This window comes from Pinus tabuliformis, chromosome X, assembly GCF_031772625.1.
Source record: "Pinus tabuliformis cultivar Carrire ecotype Pingquan chromosome X, CPIR1, whole genome shotgun sequence".
In the NCBI taxonomy this organism is placed as follows: Eukaryota; Viridiplantae; Streptophyta; class Pinopsida; order Pinales; family Pinaceae; genus Pinus; species Pinus tabuliformis.
Window position 1 is genome coordinate 159,262,715 of NC_142308.1, and position 21,950 is coordinate 159,284,664.

General features: G+C 39.0%; 1 protein-coding gene across 1 annotated transcript in view; it reads right to left on the reverse strand.

The window, feature by feature from the left end:
* Window positions 1–19,352, reverse strand: part of LOC149138942 (uncharacterized) — a 58,651-nt gene extending 39,299 nt beyond the window's left edge. The window contains exon 1 of the mRNA XM_089448448.1: window positions 19,079–19,352. Coding sequence (XP_089304574.1) covers window positions 19,079–19,243 — 165 coding nt within the window. The 5' untranslated portion in view covers window positions 19,244–19,352. The remainder of the gene's footprint in view (window positions 1–19,078) is intronic.
* Window positions 19,353–21,950: the final 2,598 nt, after the last annotated feature.

Here is a 21,950-nt window from a genome sequence, read left to right on the forward strand (position 1 = left end):
TTGAAGGTCTCTATCAGGTTGGAGGAAGTTCGTTGGGAGCAATGACTTGTGATACTTCTCTTCAATCTGAATTATGGCACCGGAGATTTGCTCACCTTCATTTCAAAGCCTTACCTGATGTAAGGAAGATGGTCACAAGTATGCCCGAATTCAACTTAGATCATGAAGGTGTTTGTCAAGGATGTGAAGCTGGATAACATACAAGAAGACCATTCCCCTCAAGTGAAACTCAAACCACCGATATTCTTCAATTGGTCCATTCTGATCTATCAGGTATGTTGCCCGTGACATCTTTGGGTGGATATTTATACTATGTTATTTTTGTGGATGACTTCTCTCGCAAAACATGGATCTATTTCTTAAAGAAGAAGGATGAAGTGTTCAAATGGTTCTGCTCTTTCAAAGCCTTGGTCGAGAATCAAACAGGGAAGAAGATCAAAATATTGAGGACCGATAATGGGACCGAATATGAGTCAAATGAATTCAAAGACTATTGTAGAGAAGCTAGCATTAAGAGGGAGACCACTACTGCATATACTCCTGAACAAAATGGTGTTGTCAAAAGGAAGAATCGCACTATCATAGAAGCCACCCGTGCCATGCTTCATGACCAAAGTCTTCTGAAGTTCTTATGGGGAGAAGCTGCCAACACCGTTGTATATGTTCAAAACAGATCCCCACATCAAGTATTGGAGTTCAAGACACTCGAAGAAGTTTTCACCGGTAAGAAACTTGATGTTTCTCATTTTAGAATTTTTGGTTGTCCCGTATATTTTCATGTGCCGAAAGAGAAAAGAAACAAACTAGATGCATCTGGGAAGAAAGGAACATTTGTGGGCTACAGTGAAACTTCGAAGGCATATAGAATCTATGTGCCTGGTCAAAGAGAAGTGGAATTAAGTCATGATGTCACTTTCGATGAAGATTCTACTCTTAGAAAGATCTGAGATCTTCCTATCCCTAGGAAGGACAATGATGATGCTAATGCAAAAAAGCAGGATGAACCTCCGTCTAATGAACCAATGCCCAATGTGGAAGGTCCGATGGATCCCATTGATCCACCTCCTAATGAGCCCTTTACTTCAAGAAAAAGGCCTTTGTGGCTCAAAGATACTCTTGAAGATGTTGAGAAACATATTGCACCGAGGGGAGCATTTTGTGAAAGCAAGAAGCCGAACAGGTACCAAGGGTACTTAGCTACCATTGTACAATTTGAGCCTTGCACATTCGAAGAAGTCGTGAAACAACAAGTTTGGAAGGATGTGATGAAGGAGGAATATGAGTTGATCATGAAGAATGATGTCTGGGATGTGGTTCCTAGACCCATGGACAAGTCTGTGGTCACATCAAAATGGCTCTACAAGATCAAACATGGAGTTGATGGGACTACTAAAAAGTTCAAGGCCAGATTTGTAGCTCGAGGCTTCTCTCAAAAGGAAAGAGTAGACTATGATGAGATATTTGCACGAGTTGCCCAACATACCACCATCCATTCGATCATAGCTCTTGCTGCCTCGCAAGGAAGGAGCCTACACCAAATGGATGTTAAAATTGCCTTCTTGCATGGTTCGCTTAAGGAGGAAGTCTATGTGGAACAACCCGAGGGGTTCGAGGTTCAAGATCGTGAAACACATGTATGTAGGTTTAAGAAAGCCCTTCATGGGTTGAAGCAAGCTCCTAGGGCTGGGTATGAGAGGATCGACAGCTATCTTATGAAGCTGGGATTTACAAGGAGCAATGCTGACCCGAACCTATACTTCAAGGTTGAAAAGGACAAACCTCTCATTCTGGTCCTTTATGTGGATGATCTCTTTCTGACAGGTGATGACCCTCTCATTCATCAATGCAAGAGGGAGTTGGCTTCCAAGTTCAAGATGAAGGACTTAGGACTGATGCACTACTTCCTGGGATTGGAGGTTTGGCAAAATCCAGGTGAGATTTTCTTTTCTCAAGGAAAATACATTGTGAAGGTACTTGAGAGATGTGGGATGGTGGACTGCAAGTCCGTGACTACTCTAATGGAACTCAACTTTAAGAAGCTATGTGGAAGTGTTGTTGGGCCCAGATTAGCGAACCCTTCCAAGTATCGTCAACTTGTGGGGGCCCTGATGTTTTTGGTCAACTCCCGTCCTGAAATATGCTTTGTTATGAACACATTGAGTCAATTTATGGTTGAGCCTCATCACATTCATTGGATTGCTACTAAGAACCTCTTGACATATCTCTCGGGAACAATCCACTATGGACTGAGATACAATGTCGGGAGCTCGAGGCTGCATGGGTATTCAAATGCTGACTGGGCTGGCAGTGTGGTGGATCGTAAGAGCATGTCTGGGTGTTGCTTCTCTTTGGGGTCTGCTCCAATATTTTGGATGCGCAAGAAGCAAAAATCGGTTGCTTTAAGCATCGCTGAGGCCGAATAGATTGCTACGAGTATGGCCTATTGTGAAGCAGTTTGGTTAAGGAAGCTCTTCAGTGAGCTATTTGAGCACGTGCTAGATACCACCGTGATCTTCTGCGACAATCAGAGTAGGATTCACGTATCAAAGAATCATGTGTTCCACGACCGCTCCAACCACATTAATATCAGGTACCAATTTATCCGAGATATGGTACAACGTGGAGCAATAAGGCTCCAACACATCAAGACAGATGAGCAGGTCGCAGACATTCTCACAAAGCCTTTAGGGAAGGTCAAATTCTTAACCTTCCAAGAGAGACTTGGAGTCGTGGAACGACCCTCCTATGAGGGTCCCGTATGAATTGGACACTGAGCTCTGGGAGCTCCTGGGGGCTTGTACTTCTTAGAGCTATGAGCAACCATATGGTGAGTGGTTCACCTTCCCCTAATGGTGCACAAGATACAGGGTGAGCGATTCACCTTCCCTTGTGATACCCCATTATGGTCGACATGTGTGTAGGGTGAGTGGTTCACCTTCCCCTACCCGGATACATGCATGTAGGGTGAGTGGTTCACCTTCCCCTACTCGGACACATGCATGTAGGGTGAGTGGTTCATCTTCTCCTGTCGATGCCCCAGCACACATCCTACCCATAGAGTCTGGGACTCATGGGAAGTACCTCTCATCTAGCCAATGAGTTGGGAAAAGATGGTTAGGGACCATAGCACTACCGATGGATGCATCGTGTATTGTCGTACTCCCTATGACTAGGATGCATGGTGTTCAACAACTTGATCTGGGATTAAGGACTGACTTTTGTCAATGGAGAGTGGTATGATCTTATAACTCACTCTCAATCACTTCTTCTTCATTATTACTTCATGGTTCAATAGAGCAGAGCAAGATAGTGATGACAGGGATGGTACAAGATGACAGGTTGGCATGATGATGACAGATGGATTGGCAGGTGGAATTCTCCCTAGTTGAGAGGGAGTGTTAAAATTGGAAACTAGGGCCAAATTCCACCTTAGGACAGCTCATATGATGGAGATGATTATTGCATTGGATTCCTCTTTTCAAGAGGTCCAATTTTGATATAAAGATCATCTCATTCTGACAAGCAGAAATGGAATTTTGAATTTATTCTCTCTCATGCACAAATTGTCAAGGTCAGCCTCAGTGAAATGTAGGCTCATGAAGCCCAATAGATGTGTCTCCTCACCCTCAACGAAGTGTATAAATAGGAGTGACCTCTCTCTCATTTGGACGTCACTCATCTCATCACACATCTCTCTCTCCTCTCTTGATTGGTTCATACAGCTTGGAGGCAGCCTTCTCTACTTCGCACGTGTGAAAGGAGGATGAATTTCTGGGTTTGTTTGCTAGCCAAATTTCAGGAAAATAGAATAGCATTGACTTGAGTGCCTTTGACCAGCATTGACTTCGTTCTTGTGGGCAGAATTCCAATTTTTTAAGACCGCATTTATTGGCATAGTTTTCGAGGAGTTTGGGACAAGTTGACTGAGTTGACTTCAACATTGACTTCTAATTTGACTGCAGAATTTACAGCAAGGATTTCTCTCTCCTTTGACTGGTTTGACCAAGTTGTTTTGGGTTGACTTTGACCCTCTTGGAAGGCTGAATTTATCTGCTGTTGACCGAGCTGCTTGGAGGACATTTTGAAGCTGCTTTGACCACTATTGACTTTCTAGTTAGGGCTGCAGTTGACTGTTGTTGACTACTGATTTGACAGGATTGTTTTGGGCATGTTAATTTGATATTTGTACTCTCTCTCTCTCTCTCTCTGTTGAACTATTGAAGAATAATAAGAAGATTTGATCAAAGGGTTTCCCCACATTGGGGTTTGTCCCTGGCATCCACCATATCTTGTGTCCTCTTGTCTTGATTTGTCTTCTGCACATGTTTTTATGTTCTATTTGCATTTACTATCAATGTGTTCAATTTAATGTGATTGCTATTGAATATAATTGGAAATTGTCATTGGGCCGATAAGGAAGATTGAAGTAAATTGTGCTAAAGCATAGAACATACCATTGTTATCTAAAATTAACAATTGCTCTATTTTGAGTCCCCTAATAGGCAAAAGTGGGAGAAGGCAAAACATTTTGATGCTCAACTTGAGTAATTAGAATGGAGGGCTATGAAAATTCCTAGGGCATCAAATAGAAATGGATGTTTGAAGACTGTGTTTCATGGACTGTCATGGAGAGAACAAAGAAATGCCTCTTTCTAACTTGCATCACATATCAGATTATTCACCTACACAGAGTGAATACATGGGAGGATAGTTTGAATAAGGCATCAGCCACAACATTCTCTTTACCCTTCTTATATATGATCTCATAATCTTATCGCAACATTTTGGTGACCCATTAATGTTGCTCTGGTGAAGACAATTGTTGTTTGAGGAAGTACTTTAAACTATGATAATTAATCTTGATCTGAAAACACCTCCCTATGAGATATGGACACCAAGTCTCCACTACATGAAGGATGGACATCATTTCCTTCTCATATGTGGATTTTCCCCAATTGTAGTCACACAATTGCTTAATGGAGAATGCCAATGGGCATCCTTGTATCAATACTACTCCTAGACCTCAACCTGAAGCATCACATTCCAAAAAGTCTTATTAAAATCACGCAATACTAATACTAGAGTAGAGCGCACGGCTTTCTTTAAAGCAGTAAATGTCTATGTGGCTTACTCATTCTAGACAAAGCCATTCTTTTTAAGGAGTGAAGTTAAGGGAGCTACAATTTTGCCATAATTTTTCACAAATATCTAGTAGTAGCCTGAAGTCCTACAAATCCCCTCAAGCTCTTCAATGTTTTGGGACGTGACCAATCTAGCATAGCCTCCATTTTCTTGGGTTCAACTCATACTCCTTCCTGACTTGCACTTATCAACATGCTCTATGTGTGATTCACATACTTTACTATAGATCAAGATATCATCGAAGAAGACTAGCACAAACTTGAGTAGGAAGGGTTTGAAAATCTTGTTCATGAGGCTTTGTAAAGTGGATGGAGCATTACAAAGACCAAAAGGCATCACTAGAAACTCCTAATAATCTTTGCATATTCTAAAAGTTGTCTTTGAGATGTATGCCTCTGGCATCCTAGTTTGGTCGTATCGCGAACATAGATTAAGCTTAGTGAAACTTTGCTCCGAGAAGTTCATCCAACGGATCATCCATAACTAGGATGGGAAATTTGTCCTTGATTATCAATGTATTAAGAGCCCTAAAATCAAGATACATTGGCCAAGTGCCCTTCGTCTTTAACACCATGACTACCGGTGATGAGTAAGGGCTTGTACTACGACATATGAACTTGCCTCCAATAGTTCCTGAATGATCTTGTCTATATCATTATTTTGTGCAAAAGGATGTCAATAAGGGCATACATTTGGTGGTTGAATTCTTGGAATTAAGGGAATTCCATGGTCATGCTCTCCTCGAGAAGGGAGTAAACCCTTTCGTCTCTCAAAGACCTAATGACGTTTGTTAAGGACCAATTGCAAAACTATGTCGATTTGTTGTGCCATATTATCCATGACCTACATGGCATTAAATTGGGCAATAATGCTAGAGTGGCCTCTCTTTAATAACTACTCCATATAATGAGAGTTGCCTATTTCAGGGGAGCTGCGTGAAGCACCTAAAGGGTGTGTACATGTTGTTGATTTTTAATGTACCTTGGACAAGTGGTTTCCCATGGGTTAGTCTCTACCTAGGGAAAAGTGTCCAAAATAATTCTTTTCCTAAGTGTGACTTTATAAGTGGTAAAGTCAATGTTAAATTATAAAGTGAAAAGTGACTTTAAACATAAAGTACAATGTGGGTACCTTATTTAATGGGTGAGTTAAAAAATAGAAAGTGATAATTAAATGAACATTTATTCTCATCCCTTGATCTAAATTAATCTGAGCCATTAGATCTTAGGGTTGCCCAAAAGTCATTCAGGGAAAGTTGGGAAACAAAAGGGGGAAAAGAAAAGAGACACTGCTTATTCATTCTTCATGAGCAGATTGGAGAAAGGATGCTGAGCACTGGAGAAAAGTTCTGAAAGAGAAATTTGTTGTAGCAAGTTGAAGGAGTGATTTCTAGGCAAAGTTGGGCATGGAAATCAAGGCATAGAAGACAACAGAAGGTATAGTACGAATAGCATTGAATGTTGTGAATTGCACACCATTCAAGAGAAGTTTTTGAAAAAATTATAAATAAAAAATGGTACAGTCCATACAGCGGTGAGGAAATCCGTACAGTACAGTCGTATCTATTAGTACATATTTTCAGCTTCAAGTGGGCACGGAAATCGAGGCAACATGGGCATGGTTTTCAAGGAGTTTTGGGCTGAAGAGATAAGTTGTATTTTGCCGTTCTGTTTTGTATGCAAATGAATTTTTCCTGAACTTGAAAAATAAATAAATTTGAAAATCTCTCTAACAAGTTTTCCCCGGAGAAGATTGAAGGGATTTTCCCTAAGTCTAAGTTGAACAAAAACCTGTGTGTATTTTTATGTGTGTTGTTGGACTGGTTATGTCCATATTTATTTTCAGCGTGTTGACAGTCCCATGTGTTTTAATCTGCAATTTTCATTTCCAAAATTCTATATGTTGAATGTATGTTTATAGGAAAGAGAATTTAAATGAATAGGAGTGATAAGGTGAAATTAAAACCGGGTTGGGATTGCAAGAAACTTTTTTTTTGGTCATCAAATTTCAACATGTCTTTCTAGTGAAACTCAAATATAGTTTTTTGAAATCCATTGCAATTGGTCCCAACGTGCATAGCCATTATGTCCCCAATATTATATCACAATCACCCATGTCAATGGCAAATAGATGGGCTTTTAGTCAATAATCCCCCATTTGGAGTTTAACATTTTCACATTTACACCCACATTTCATCATACCTTCATTGAAAATCATGATTTGAAAGTTGTGCACTAAGCGTACAAAACAATGGGTTTCTTCTGCAACCCTCTTGTGAAAGAAATTGTGAGTATCGCCATTGTAAACTAGGACTATAACTTTCCAGTGCTTGATATAGCCCATGAGTTTCAATGTTTGTGCAATTGAAATGCTTAATAATGCATGTAGGGAGATTAATGGTTCTTCAAAAGGAAATGGTGGTTAAAAATTTACTTGATTTTTAGTGTTGGTGTCTTCAACTTGTAATGCTAGTATCTCTTTAGTGGTCACACATTCCATCAGGGCCTGAGTAGTCATCAATTTGGAAAAATTTATGTTCTTTACACCTATGACCTAAAGCATATTTTTCATCACAATTGTAGTTGAGTGCACATCTTTGGTGGTCTACCATTTCTAGTGGAAACAACCTTTGTACCTTTAAGGGATGGGTAGGAGTTATGCTTGGTGAATTACCTTGGGGAAGATGAGTGCGAGAAATGAATGTTGATCTTTCTTATTTATGCATTAATCACCATTTTGGCTTCTAGAGCCCTCTCAGTTGCTTCTAACCATGTAGTAGGATGTTGCTGTTTGACTTGTGCTCGAATCTCCTCCTTAAGACCACTAATGAAACATTCTTTATATAAGGAGTATATTATGTTCTTTATACGGATGGCTAATTGCTCAAAAAGTCAATGATTGAGACAATACTACATGTCGTCATCCATTGATATATTGTTGTGTAGACTTAACAAGTATTATGGGTGGCTAAATAGATCCCATTTAGAAGTTTCTTCTTGGTGTGGCTCAATTTGTTGTGTAGTCATCCAGTTTTCTCCTAGTATGATTCAAGCTAACATATTTGAAAACTGTTTTGTCAAATTTTCTTCAAAGTTGTCAAACCTCTCATCTAGTTTATTATTTAACTTCCCTTCCAAGTTCCAACACATTTATGTTGCCCTGACATTACTTAATTTAACCTTCCAATTCCGACTTATTTGTAGCAGAACAAGAAAAAAAACTTTTAAAATTATCAAAAAATAATTATGCAAGGGAGGTTTGAGGCCAAAAATGTAAAATAATCACAACTTATGACATACATCTAAGATTGGCTATTATGACTCCAATTATGAAATGCCACCACTTCTCTGGATCTTCTAGAGTTGGTCCAACTGAAATCTGTGCTCTCTATCAAAAAAATCCAACCTGCAAAATTTGCAGCCATCACCAAAAGAAAACCTTCAAAAAAATGTTGACTTAAAATTATCGATAACTTTACTTCCTGGACTCTGTTTTGGATGATTTTCCCTGAAATTGGCTACCTTTTAGAGGAATTCAGTCCATGGATTAGATTCTTCAAATTTTGCATCCAATCTGCAAAATTTGCAGCCATCACCAAAAGAAAACCCCAAATAAATGTTGCCTTTAAATTATTGATAACTTTACTTCCTGGACTCAGTTTTGCATGATTTTCCCTGAAATTGGCTATTTTTTAGAGGAATTCAGTCCATGGATTAGATTCTTCAAATTTTGCACAAAAAGTTTCAGAAATTGACCTAAATTCTACCAGCAAAATTTGCCCCTGAAAAAAACCCTAAAAAATTGTTGATTTTCAATTGTTGACGACTTTACTTCCTGGATTATGTTTTGGATGATTTTTTTTTTCAAATTCGGTATTTTTCCGAGATGAATTCAATCATTGGATTGGATTTTCCAAAATATGAACCAAAAGTTTCATAAAGCAACATAAATTATATCATCCTCTTTTTCTCATCTAAAATCAACAAAAAGGAAAGAAAAAAATCTCCCACTTTGTGCCCAAAAAGTCTCCCACATTGTGCCAAAGAAAGAACTTTGATATCACTTGTAGTGTAATTCACATGAAATATAGTGCAAAACCAATGAACATAAGAAAAAAGAGGGATACACCCAAGAAAGTTCTCTTTGATAATACAGTCACAATTCTTGACATAACATTACATAACCTTCCAATCATTTATATCTATCCATAGAGAATATTAACTACCTATGGGTCCACTTATAATGAGAACCTACTAACTAATTTGGGTGTATTAACAAAGAAGTCCCTTTTTACAATGAGTGACTATTTGTTAATTTTTGGTATGTTCTATGCTTAAGAGCAATTTACTTCAATTTTCTTGTTATAGCTCAATATCAATGACCACTTTAGCAATCACATCAGCGTGATAGTAAAATGCAAATAGAACATAAACATAAACAGTAGAAGACAAGAGGACACAAGATGTGGCACCAGCCACGGACAAACCCCAATGTGGGGAAACCCTTGATCAATTCTTCTTATATTCTTCAATAGTTCAGCAGAGAGAGAGATAGTATAAATATACTATTTTATGACAGCGGTAGGAAAGCCTTGACCAGAGAAGTCAATGTTGGTCAAACTAGATAGAATTCTTCCTCTAAGTGGCTTGGTCAAACCCAGCAAACATCGGTCTTCAACAGTAAGCTCAATGCACCCTATACAGCTGGTTCAACTCCTAGGAAGATCCTCCACATTGCAACAACAGGCTACTGCAATCATGATCCAATCCGGTCAACACTTTGTGTTGATTTGGGGTAGCATCGGATGTGCTCTAGCCATGAAAATTGGTGGAGAGGCTAAAGCACATGAGATCTCCAAGACCCAGAAATGGTTTGGGGAAATTCCACCCGGTTAGGGAGATATTAAAATAATTAATATTTTTTATGGGTTCCTAAGTCTAAACTTAGAAAAATATTAATATTAATGGGTATTAATATAAAACTGGGTGAGAAAGTTTTAAATGCCATGGACCAAGCCAAACCTAATCTTAGTCGTTGATTAGAGATTTAATCTCGGTCGTTGAAGACTCAACAGAAAAAGTATAAGAGGAGGCTTGAGGGTCAGTTGGAGATATCAGTCAGTTCGATTTTATGGAGCGGAGTTTGCTGAGAGAAATTGAACCAGTGATCAGAGTTGCAGCGAGGGGCAGTGAGTGCATAGCAGAGAGGGAGAGATAGTGCTGAAGGATCAACGCTGAGGCAGAGAAGGCTACGCAGAGCCAGCAGGAGCCACACAGAGGGCCAGAGGGATTGCGCAAAGGCTACCAGGGCCTGCGTGAGTGATGCAGAGGGCCAGAGAGCCAGCGCAAAGCATCAGAAGGCTGACACAGAGGGTTCCAGGCTGACGTAGAGGCCAGGAGGGTTGACGCAGAGCCTCAAAGAGGCGTTGGAGAGATTTTCGTGGAGCAAACTTGCCGAATATCTGCTTTCGAAGAGAGGTATTACTGCCAAATTGATTTCTCTGTCGAGTGAGCCAGTTTGGCACCCAGTTGTACTCAAGAAAGTTGCTTAATAATAAAACCCTCAAAACTGCTGCACCGATTTTCCCAAGTTGGGTTTTTCCGAGGACGATTGTCCAAAAATAACGGTGTCCCTTGTGTGTTTGTCTATTTCTTTCAGTTGATGATCTGTAGATGGTTGAGACTGCATTTGTGTTTATTTTCAGTATTTATATGGTTAAATAACTTGTTAAAGAATAAAACAAATAGGTGAAATAAACCAGATAATGCAGGAAAATTTCTAATGGGTTAGACTTAGAAATTTCAGCACTTTGACCCAACACTCCTCCACAAGATGTTGTTGTCCTCCATTGTTGCTTGTTGCTCCTGTAATTCTGGTTAGGGCATAATATGCAGCCCTTAACCCTCCACACTGTCAGCAAACTAAGCCCTTCCAGGGCTGCAGTCCACCTAGGAGAGTCTCCCCTTATGCCACACTGCCTCCTGCAAGCATTGTTCACTTCAATGTTGCCTTGGAACAACCTTAGCTGCTTGCTATGGCTTGCAGCCTAGCAAAGCAACTAGTTGTCACTGTGGTCTCCTTCAACAGGCCCAAACAGTGATTAACCCATGCCTAGAAATAACCTCTATTACTACGTTGTCACCTATAACAACTCATGCTTCTTCCACGCTGTCAATTAGGTTTATTCTTGTTGCATTAGGGCTCCTTTTGTTGTGTCTTATGACTTCTCTTAGCTATGGATTAGGGCTCCTTCTAGTTGTGTATAAGAGCCTTCTTTTGCTGCGGCTTAGGGTCTCTCCTTAGCTACGTATTAGGCCTCTTCTTGAACTGTGGATCAGGGCCTCCCTCTAGCTACGAATTAGGGCCTCCTTTGCTGTGGATAGGCTTCTTGACAGAATCTCTCTTGATTGCGACTAGATGACCTTAGATGACTGCGGCTATATCTTGCTTTTGTTGCGGATTAGGAGCCTCTCTTGACTGCGGCTAGGGCCTCCTTCTTTGACTGTGGCTAGGGCACATCTGATCTGCGGTTAGGACTCTCTTTGATGACTCTTTCCACAACGTCTTCCTTGAGAGAAGACAAACCCAAAACATGTGGAGGGAGAGATCATGAGATAATGTGTGTGACAAATGACTTGAGGTCTCCTCTATTTAAATGCAACGTTGAGGTTGATCTGGGGGTAATTTATTTGCTGGCCGACCTTGACAAATTGTCAAATAATATAAATAAATTCATATCTCAACAAATACATGTCGGAATCGGATGATATTTAGATCAGTCCTACACCTCTCGAAGAGAGGAATCCAAGAAAAATATCAGCTGCCATAAATAAGATGACCCACATGGAGTTTGGCCCTAGTTGCCAATTTTAACATTATTACTAACTATTTAATGGGCCACCTACATTAATAATGTATCTAAATAAGGGGGTTAGGGTAGGCCCCTATGACCATGAATCATGAGGAAGTACTTGGAGGAATTCCATGAGGTGTTTTCCTTGGAGAAAAATGACGTTGGACCAATAACAATAATAGATCCTTTTTTGCAGTTTCAATAAACCTTTCAATTTGATACTCTTCTATTTGAAAGCTTCTTTAGAACTTTATCTCTCTACTATTTGCTTAACACTCAGTCATATCAATAACAAGGTTCCATAGTTTGAGGATTCATTAGGGAGTGGTCTGCAATGCCCTATACCACTTTCCAAATTTTGGGTGAGTTAATTAATGGTGAAACGAGTAAGAGTGCTCTACAAGGCATATATCTTTATATAACAAAGATGTTAGTTTTTGTAGCATTGGATGGTGTTCTAGTCTCAACAGTTGTCATAGAGGCTAAGAAACACTAGGACTCCATAACCTAGAAAATATTTTAGGAAAATCCACCTAGAAATGCCTTAATTAAGTTAATTAATCAATAATTAAATTTTTCCTAAGTCTAACTTAGGGAAAATGATTAATTAACAGTAATTAATTGAGGAAGGTGAGATTTCTCTAGAAACTCACACGGATCGACTAGGAAATAATCTCAGCCATTGATTAAGTTTTAGTCTTGGTTGATGGAGCCCCACAGTGATATTAGAAGAAGAAGTCAATGGGTAGATGGAGGAACACACTTGAGATCGATTTCCTTGGGTAGTTCGACTTTCCAGAGAGCAACAGCATTCTCCCAGAAGAGTTCAAGCCAGAGAAGGGAAGCAGAGACAGAGAGGGGTAGAGACGTGAGTCTGGAGGAAGTCTTCCAGTTCCAAAGAGTAGCTTGCAGAGAGGCAGAGATAGCCACATAAAGGCGGTTGCACAGAGGCAGAGATAGCCACATAAAGGCTGGCGCAGAAGACTCTAGAGGGCAATTGGATTTTGCTGGAGAGAAGCTCCTTTTCAGTTCCAAATGCCGGGAAAATTTTCCAGAGTGTCGGAGAAGCAGCTTCTCAGTCAACAGCAGACAGGACGACTTGAGTAGTGGTTGTTCCAGGCAGTGTGTATTATAGTTTTGCGCTAGGGTGACGGAGGGTCTGCGCAGGGCAGTTTGGATGGCTCACTTACAGGTGGCAGTCAGAGCCCGGATTGCTTGTGGGGGTGAGGAAAATTCCTCACAATATTTTTGCCAGTATTTTTCTCTGTAGGATTGTCAAATTTCTGCATCCAATTGTACTCAGAATTTCTCATTGTTGCTTAATAATAAAAACCCTCAGCTATTGCACTGGTTTTCCCAAGTTGGGTTTTCCTGACAACTTTTGTCCAAAAATATCGATGTTATTTTTTATGTGTGTACCAGTATTTTCTCAATTTCCAGTTTATCTTGCGCAATATTTATTTTGTGAAGTTTGTAGTGTGATTAATTTGTTGTTGTCGTAGCAATAAACTGCTAAATTAATTTACAATTAGAATAATTAATTCTAGTTGTTGCAATAAAATTTCAATAGTGAAATTTTCACATGGTATCAAAGCTAGGTTGATCAAACAAGAAGCTCAAAAGCGAAGAAGAAAATCCGCTGCTCAAAGGGAGCAGCAGGAAGAATTTTCTGGTGATTGCGCAGTGCCTAGCCAAGTAGTGTGAATTGTTGGGTAGTTCAATTTTTTCAGTGTAGTGTTGCAGAAAAATTCGGCCTGCCAAATTGAGTGATTCCAGCAAGCAGAGAGAGTAGCGACTCAGTATTTTCGTTGGGCAAATTCCTTATTTAGGCATAGAAGGGTTTTGCAACAGTTGCTAGAGAAGAATCAGCATCGGGTGGAAGAGAAAGTGCACACATAGAGGGTGTTATTCTCAGAGGATTTCTAGCATAGAAATCCAAATTTTCAATTGCAGATGGTAGTAGCTGCAAGCAATTTTTCTCTCTAGAACGAAGTGTGAATAGCAGATTCAATAGTCGAGCAGGTAAAAGAGGGAGATTTTCGTTTCAATTTCGGAGATGGCCACAGCTAGGCTTAGAGATCAGGATAGGTTGGAGGAAGCCTCCAACTATGTCATCTGGAAGGCCAGGATGTCCTTGTTAGATGATAATGTTGACCTATGCAGATAATGTTGCGAATTGTTGGGCAGTGCAATTTTTCAGTGTGGGGTTGCAGAAAAATTCGGCCTACCAAATTGAGTGATAGGCAGAGAGAGCAACGACTCAGTATTTTTGTTGGCCAGATTCCTTGTTTGGGCATAGAAAGGTTTTGCAGCAGTTGCTAGAGAAGAATCAACATTGGGTGGAAGAGAAAGTGCACACACAGAGGGAATTATTCTCAGAGGATTTCTAGCTTAGAAATCCAAATTTTTAATTGCAAATGACAGTAGCTACAAGCAAATTTTCTCACTCTAGAAGGAAGTGTGAATAGCAGATTCAACAACCAAGCAGGTGAAAGAGGGAGATTTTCGTTTCAATTTCAAAGATGGCCACAGTTGGGCTTAGAGATCAGGATAGGTTGGAGGGAGCCTCCAACTATGTCATCTGGAAGGCCAAGATGTCCTTCTTATTAGATGATAATGTTGACCTATGCAGATAATGTTGTGAATTGTTGGGTAGTTCAATTTTTTCAGTGTAGGGTTGCAGAAAAATTTGGCCTGCCAAATTGGGTGATTCCAGGAGGCAGAGAGAGTAGCGACTTAGTATTTTCGTTGGCCAGATTCCTTGTTTGGGTGTAGAAGGGTTTTGCAGCAATTGCTAGAGAAGAATCAACATCGGGTGAAAGAGAAAGTGCACACACAGAGGGAGTTATTCTTAGAGGATTTCTAGCTTAGAAATCCAAATTTTCAATTGCAGATGGCAGTAGCTGCAAGCAAATTTCTCACTCTAGAAGTAAGTGTGAATAGCAGGTTCAACAGCCAAGCAGCTGAAAGAGGGAGATTTTTGTTTCAGTTTCAGAGATGGCCATAGGTGGGCTTAGAGATCAAGATAGGTTGGAGGGAGCCTCCAACTATGTCATCTGAAAGGCCAGGATGTCCTTCTTGTTAGATGATAATGTTGACCAATGCAGATAATGTTGTGGCAGTACCAACTGATGCAGATCAACTTAAGGAATATAGGAAAGAAATGGCCAAGGTGAAGCAGATGATCCTCAATGGAGTCTGGGACCATATAGTCTTGCATATATTTGGCAAGAATACTGCCAAGGAGATTTGGGATGCTCTCGCAGGGTTGTTTCAAAACCCTTCCAAGCAACAAAAGATGTTCCTGAAGGAGAAGTTGAGAAAAATCAGGATGCAGAAGGGTGAAAGCATAGATCTCTTCCTTACCAGAATTCAAGAAATTCGGGATCATCTTGCAACCATTGGGGAGCGCCTCAACCTACAGAGCTTGTGTGTTTGGCCCTAAACAGTGTCTCAGAGGAATGGGAGGTCTTCGTCCAAGGCATTTTGGGACGAAACACATGACCAAGGTGGGACAAGGTATGGTCAGACATACAACAAGAGGAGATGAGGCAAGCTCTAGTAAAGAGCTCCATCAGTGGCAGCAACAGCAAGGGTTCGAAGGGTTCGAAGGAGGAGGAGAATGTGGCCCTTGCATCAAAGGGTACCAGTCGGGAACAAGGGGAGAAGAAGAAAAAGAAGAAACTATCTAAGGCCAAGTGCTTCAAGTGTGGCGAGTTTGGCCAATACAGTATTCAGTGTCCTCAAGGGAAGAAGGACAAGCAAGAGAAGCAAGACCAAGCAGCAGCATCCACAGAGATAAACAAATTATCCTCCAAGTTGGAGGTAGATTTCGCCATGTTTGCAGCTATACCTCCAGGAGTGAGGTGGGGCGATATGGAGCTATAGTCCCAGAGTTGTGTAGAGATTTGGGCAGGGTCCATTAAGGTGTCTTCCTTATGGATCATTACCTTGCTACAGGGGCCCACAGTATTTAGTAGCAATATGGATTAGTGTCAGTTGGTGCAGTCAGTTCCGGAGTGACAGTTGCAGACTAGTAGCAGTCAGATGCTAAGGATCGTAGAGCACTGTTGACAATAGAGCAAAAGGCTCAGTAGCAGAGTCAGCAGCAGCTTAAATTCCTTAGTGGACAGTGCAAAGGCTAGTAGCAGTCAAATGCTCAGGAGACAGATGCAACACAGAGACAGTTGATTCAGTATTTCAGATGTTTCCCAGTTGTAGTAGTTGCAGTAGCAACAACAACAATAGTTGCAGTGCAGATGCGAAGTTGATAGCAGTATAACAGTGTTAGCAACAACACAAATGCAGCATCAAAGTTGCACAGTGGTTGATGGGCAATGGTAGGCAGTCACAGTGGCCAGACATCAGCAACATATATAGAGAGTGATGCAGAGACAAGGTAATGTAGCAGTACGACACTAGAACACCTTCCTCGTTAAGAGGGAGAGTTAATTTTTGTAGCATATTATGGTGTTCTAGTCTCGACAGTTGTCAAAGAGGCTAAGAAACATTATGACTCCATAACCCAAAAAAGGTTTCAAGAAAATCCACCTAGAAATGCCTTAATTAAGTTAATTAATCAATAATTAAATTTTTCCTAAGTAGTTAATTGAAGAAGGTGAGATTTCTCTAAAAACTCACTCAGATCGACTACGAAAAAGATTAATTAACAGTAGTTAATTGAAGAAGGTGAGATTTCTCTAAAAACTCACTCAGATCGACTACGAAATAATCTCAGTCATTGATTAAGTTTTAATCTTGGTCGTTGGAGTTTCATAGTGAGATTATAAGAAGTCGATGGGTAGATGGAGGAACACACTTGAGATCAATTTCCTTGGGCAGTTTGACTTTCCAGAGAGCAACAACATTCTGCCAGAAGAGTTCAAGCCAAAGAAGGGAAGCAGAGACAGAGAGGGGCAAAGACAGTTTGTCCAGAGGAAGTCTCCCAGTTCCAAAGAGTAGCTTGCAAAGAGGCAGAGATAGCCACAAAGAGGTTGACGCAAGGGTTGCGCATAAGTCTCTAGAGGGCAATTCGATTTTGCTAGAGAGAAGCTCGTTTTCAGTTCCAGAGGCCGAGAAAATTTTCCAGAATGCCGAAGAAGTAGTTTCTCAATCAGCGACAGACAAGATAGCTTGAGTAGTGGTTGTTCCAGGCAGTGCATATTCCAGTTTTGCACTAGGTTGATGCAGGGTATGTGCAGACCAGTTTGGACGGCTCACTTGGAGCTAGTAGTCAGAGCCTAGATTGCTTGTGGGGGTGAGGAAAATTCCTCACAATATTTTTGCCAGTATTTTTTTTTGTAGGATTGCCAAATTTCGGCATCCAATTGTACTAAAAATTTCTCACTATTGCTTAATAATAAAAAGCCTTAGCTGCTGCATCAGTTTTCCCAAGTTGGGTTTTTCAAGGGACTTTTGTCCAAAAATAACGGTGTTATTTTTTGTGTGTGTGCTAGTATTTTCTTAGTTTCTAATTTATCTTCCGCGATATTTATTTTGTGAAGTTTGTAGTGTGATTAATTCATTGTTGTTGTAGCAATAAACGGCTAAATTAATTTACAATTAGAAGAAATGATTCCAATTGCTGCAATAAAATTTTAGTAGTCAAATTTTCACGAAAAATCCATTCAATAAAGAAAAGAAAAATCTTAAACGTAGTCAGTTCAAAGATAAAAGTTATCAATTTCTTAGTAATATAAACCATTTAGTGCCTATTATACCAACTTCAAGTCTTTCTTCCAAACAAGATGATGTATTCCAGTATCAAGTAAGGCAACAATTTACCATGCAACATCAAATGAAGATTGCATTAACACCCGAAACATTAATTTAAACTTATTATCTTCGTGGTTTTGATTTGGAGCAAATTGAAGCTAAGATGACATACAACTAACCTCATTGGCCAACAAGTCTTTAGGGACATTTCTCAAAGCTTCTCAAGATAAAACTTGCTAGCATAACTTCCTTTGGGCTCTCTCAGGTAATTCCCCTTTGATTTGGTTGATTCGATCCCACATGTTCACGATTCCAATAACTGATTTGGTTCTTTTTCAAATTCCTAGCAAGGTGATGAGTTGTCAGTCTTGTTTTCTATTTCGTGTTGAGGCTTTTAAATGTCATGGTTAGTACACTCTCTATTGTTAAGACCCTAAAATGGCCTTTAGTGACTTTGGGACACTATTTTGGACCAGATTTCTTTGTTTAATGAAATTTTCTTCACAGTTAACTGGTGAAGTTCAGTGCTCCAACATAACTCCATGCTTAATAGACACCCACGTTCCAATGCAATTACGGAGGTCCACACTGGCTACTTGAGAGTTTTCAATCACCACAGTTTATTGATTAATAATGTGTTCATGGCACTCCGATCATACCAGTGACCCATCACTTTCCAAATTACCCTACCCAAAAAGATCCAACAAACTCACTCAAAAGAGGGGCATGAATATCAAAATCCATAAGTCCAGTTCCGTGTGTTCTTAAGACTCGTTCACATTTGCATAAACAAAGTACCGGCATCAACTTACATAAGTAGACTTATATCCAATTCACACGCATATTGCCAATAATTGTAACTCTTAAGGCTCCACAGACCTGACCAAACTATGAAATAAAAATGCAACAAAAAAAACAACTCCTAGCCTATTCTAGCAACATCACATTCACATGAAGTATTGTAACATCGGTTTAGCAGTGACTGCACAATTAAGAATTCACGCAAACCATTCAAAACAATTTTCAGCTTGCACTACAAAATTTGAAACAAATGTTTGGCACCAACTATTGCTACAGTAAGAATGATAGCACAGGAAGCATTCGGGTGATTGTTTGGAATGCTTCAAATGCTAATCCTATGAAGCACAGAACTAAAGGACTTGCATAAGTTGCCCTAACACTATTCGTTAACTAGACCTTCAATGATCAAGCTGTTAATCATCAGACCTATCTGCCAAGCCCAGCGAACATAAGCACTTGACTAAGCTCAAATTTAGCTATTCTGCAAATGGGTGTCATTAAAATTTCGTTTGCAAGCAGAAAACATTTTTAAAACAGCTAATTATTGTATGAGAATACAGAACCTACCTGCCACATATTGCGAGGTTCCATTCCTTCTCGACCATCTTCCACCTCTAATTTCAGAGGTGGGAGTTGGGGATGAGTCCTTGGGAAGCTTACAGCAATGGGTCCCTGCCTCGTTGATTCATCACTATTGTTGTCGATGTTCGCGCCCTGCTGTTCCTCGGCCATTTTTCCACTTTAGATGGAAGACAATACTATATTTCTTAGCCTTCGCAGCCTAGCCCTAAGTGTGGACTGAACTTGCATAACCCAATAAGACCCTACGGTCTCCTACACTTCATGCGTTATGATTTATATTTCTTTTGTTTGAAAATTATTTCAAAAATTTGGGACGGGAAGACACGTCCTTACGTGGTTATGGACCACAGGTTTACATTAAATTTTCTTTAATCGACTTCGAAGGTCACCCATGCTTATTAGGCGAGGTTTGCATCGCTTTACTTGCTAGGTGCAGGTCACACTTCCATGGTTATTTATTAAGGGGGGTTCACATTTGCACTATTAAGGTATTTGTTCATTATTATTGTATTTTGTGTCAAACAAATTAATTATAAAAATAAATATAACATAAAAGCTCAAAAAAAAAATCCATATTTATATGGTAAGGTATTTTTTTATTGAAAATATATATTTAGATATAGTTATGATTTTTTTTTGTTTATCCATATTCATTTAATGACCCTTTATAATCTTTCCATCACTCCAATTTTTTTTGGGGGTATATTATTGTTGTGCGGGTATATTTAGCGATTGATGTGGAAGGGATTTTAAGAAAAGAATTGGATTTGTCTTTAACAAGGTTATTGACTAGGATTTTCATTTTGTCTTTTTGTTTACTAAAATTTTAAAAAGCGGTTGAACCTTGTAGTTATTTAGGAAGAGGTAGGCATGTGCTAATGTTTTGTGGTAGATTTTTAGAGTTGACCAATAAGTTTAGTGAAGAAGTGGTGTGAACATTTTACAGGATTTGAATGTGTAACCACCATTAATCAATGCCATTGCATATGCATTAATTGTATATGTTATTTGTATGTTATATCTTTATTTCTAACACTATTTTTAGAAAGTTTATGCTCCACATGTTGACCCAATAAAATTTTGCTCTATATTTGATCGTAAGAGAAATATTTTAATTATGCTCAAATACACCATTTATCGTAATCTATATATATTCATTATATATCCATTACATATATACATTACGAGAGAGCAATGTTGTTTCCTCCTTTCTAGTGTTTCTTTACTTGATAACACTACTAGTTGTTGGTATGGTTCTCAATTGGTGATAAAAACAGTGAAAGAAGAGAATGTAAAAGATGGTGGACAATGACATTTATAGATCTATTGTTGTTTTTGTGTTATAAGGGTTCTTATCATGATTTTCAATCCAATCTTGGAGTATGGAAAATTTTGTAGCCATATTTTCCACGCATTAGCACTTGGATGTTGTGGGTGTGCTTGAAACATGGCAAGTGCAAAGAAGGAAGGATTGTATTGGATGCAAGTTTCAGCACCTCTAAATTTGATAGATAACCATTACCATCCACACTAAGACCAACCATGTTAGCGCTAATACAAACGGTTTCCATGTAAGCACTATAATGTTTGGCATATGTCATTGTTTGTATAATGTGTGTAGTGCCACTTGCAATATTATATATTTAAAACTAACTTCGACATGGACTTAAATACACTTTTTTATAAGTAAATTATACTTGTGTGGGTTCTGTTATTGATATAATTTGAGTGTATGTAAAAGATAAAAAGTTTCATATATCTTCTCTTTTTTTGAAGTATGTTAGAAATTAATGTATTATAGCCAAATTGTAAAGGTTTGTAGAGATAGTGCTTGAGAAGTTGTTTCCTCTCAAAGGAAGGATAGCACTTTGTTATAGAAGATAAATGGGGCACTTTGTGAACGTGTCCATGTGCTTTCAACAGTAATGTGTTTTATTTCTTAGGAATTTTCCCTTATGTTATCACATCTATGCTCTATTTCGTATTACAATATTTTGTGGTAAATGATTGATGTCTTCTCCAATTGGTAAGGGAAATTGATGTCAACTTACCATGAAGGTGACTTGCCCATTTCAATATGTTCTTATGATAACACATGTATGTTGTCTTTCTTTACTGTAATATTTTATAGTAATTGGTTAATGTTCTCTCCAATAGATAAGGGAAATTGATTACAATTTACCAATAAGGTGACTTACCTATTTGGATATCCTCTCATCTCCTAATGCAATTTTTTGTTATGAAATTTATGTCTTTAAGGAATAGTGCAACAGTTGAGAGTGATATAGGATGAGCATCAATGATGTTTGGTCATTCGCTTATTAAAAATAAGTAGCATTTTTATTTTTTTGAAATTGCCTCAACATCTATCAATTAATTATACTCTTATAAACATCAAGAAGCTTAATGATAGTCCCAAAGAACATTTGTGGTGATGTTGCTTTGGAATGATAGGTCTACATTAGAACATTCCATGTGTTTTTTTAATCCTTATTCATTTGTCATTGATGTTGAGTCAATTCAAGCACACTGCCATTGTCATCAATCTCACTGGGATGATAGTTGAACCAGCCTCCTACTTCATCAAATATTTTATGTGGATCTTCATCCTTGATTTTTGCTTAAACCTTAGGAAACTAATCACTAAGTCCCTCCATTTCCCCTCTATAACAATGATGGCACATGAATTGGTCCCTTTTTGTATTATAAATATCTAGATAGACTTAGATCCACATTGGTTGCAAGAAATAATCATTGAACTTTTATTTTCAAGAGATAAACAATAAAAATAAGTATATTATATATTTTGGTTAAAGCATTGAGTAAGGACAGTGCATGTCATCTTGATGTATTGATC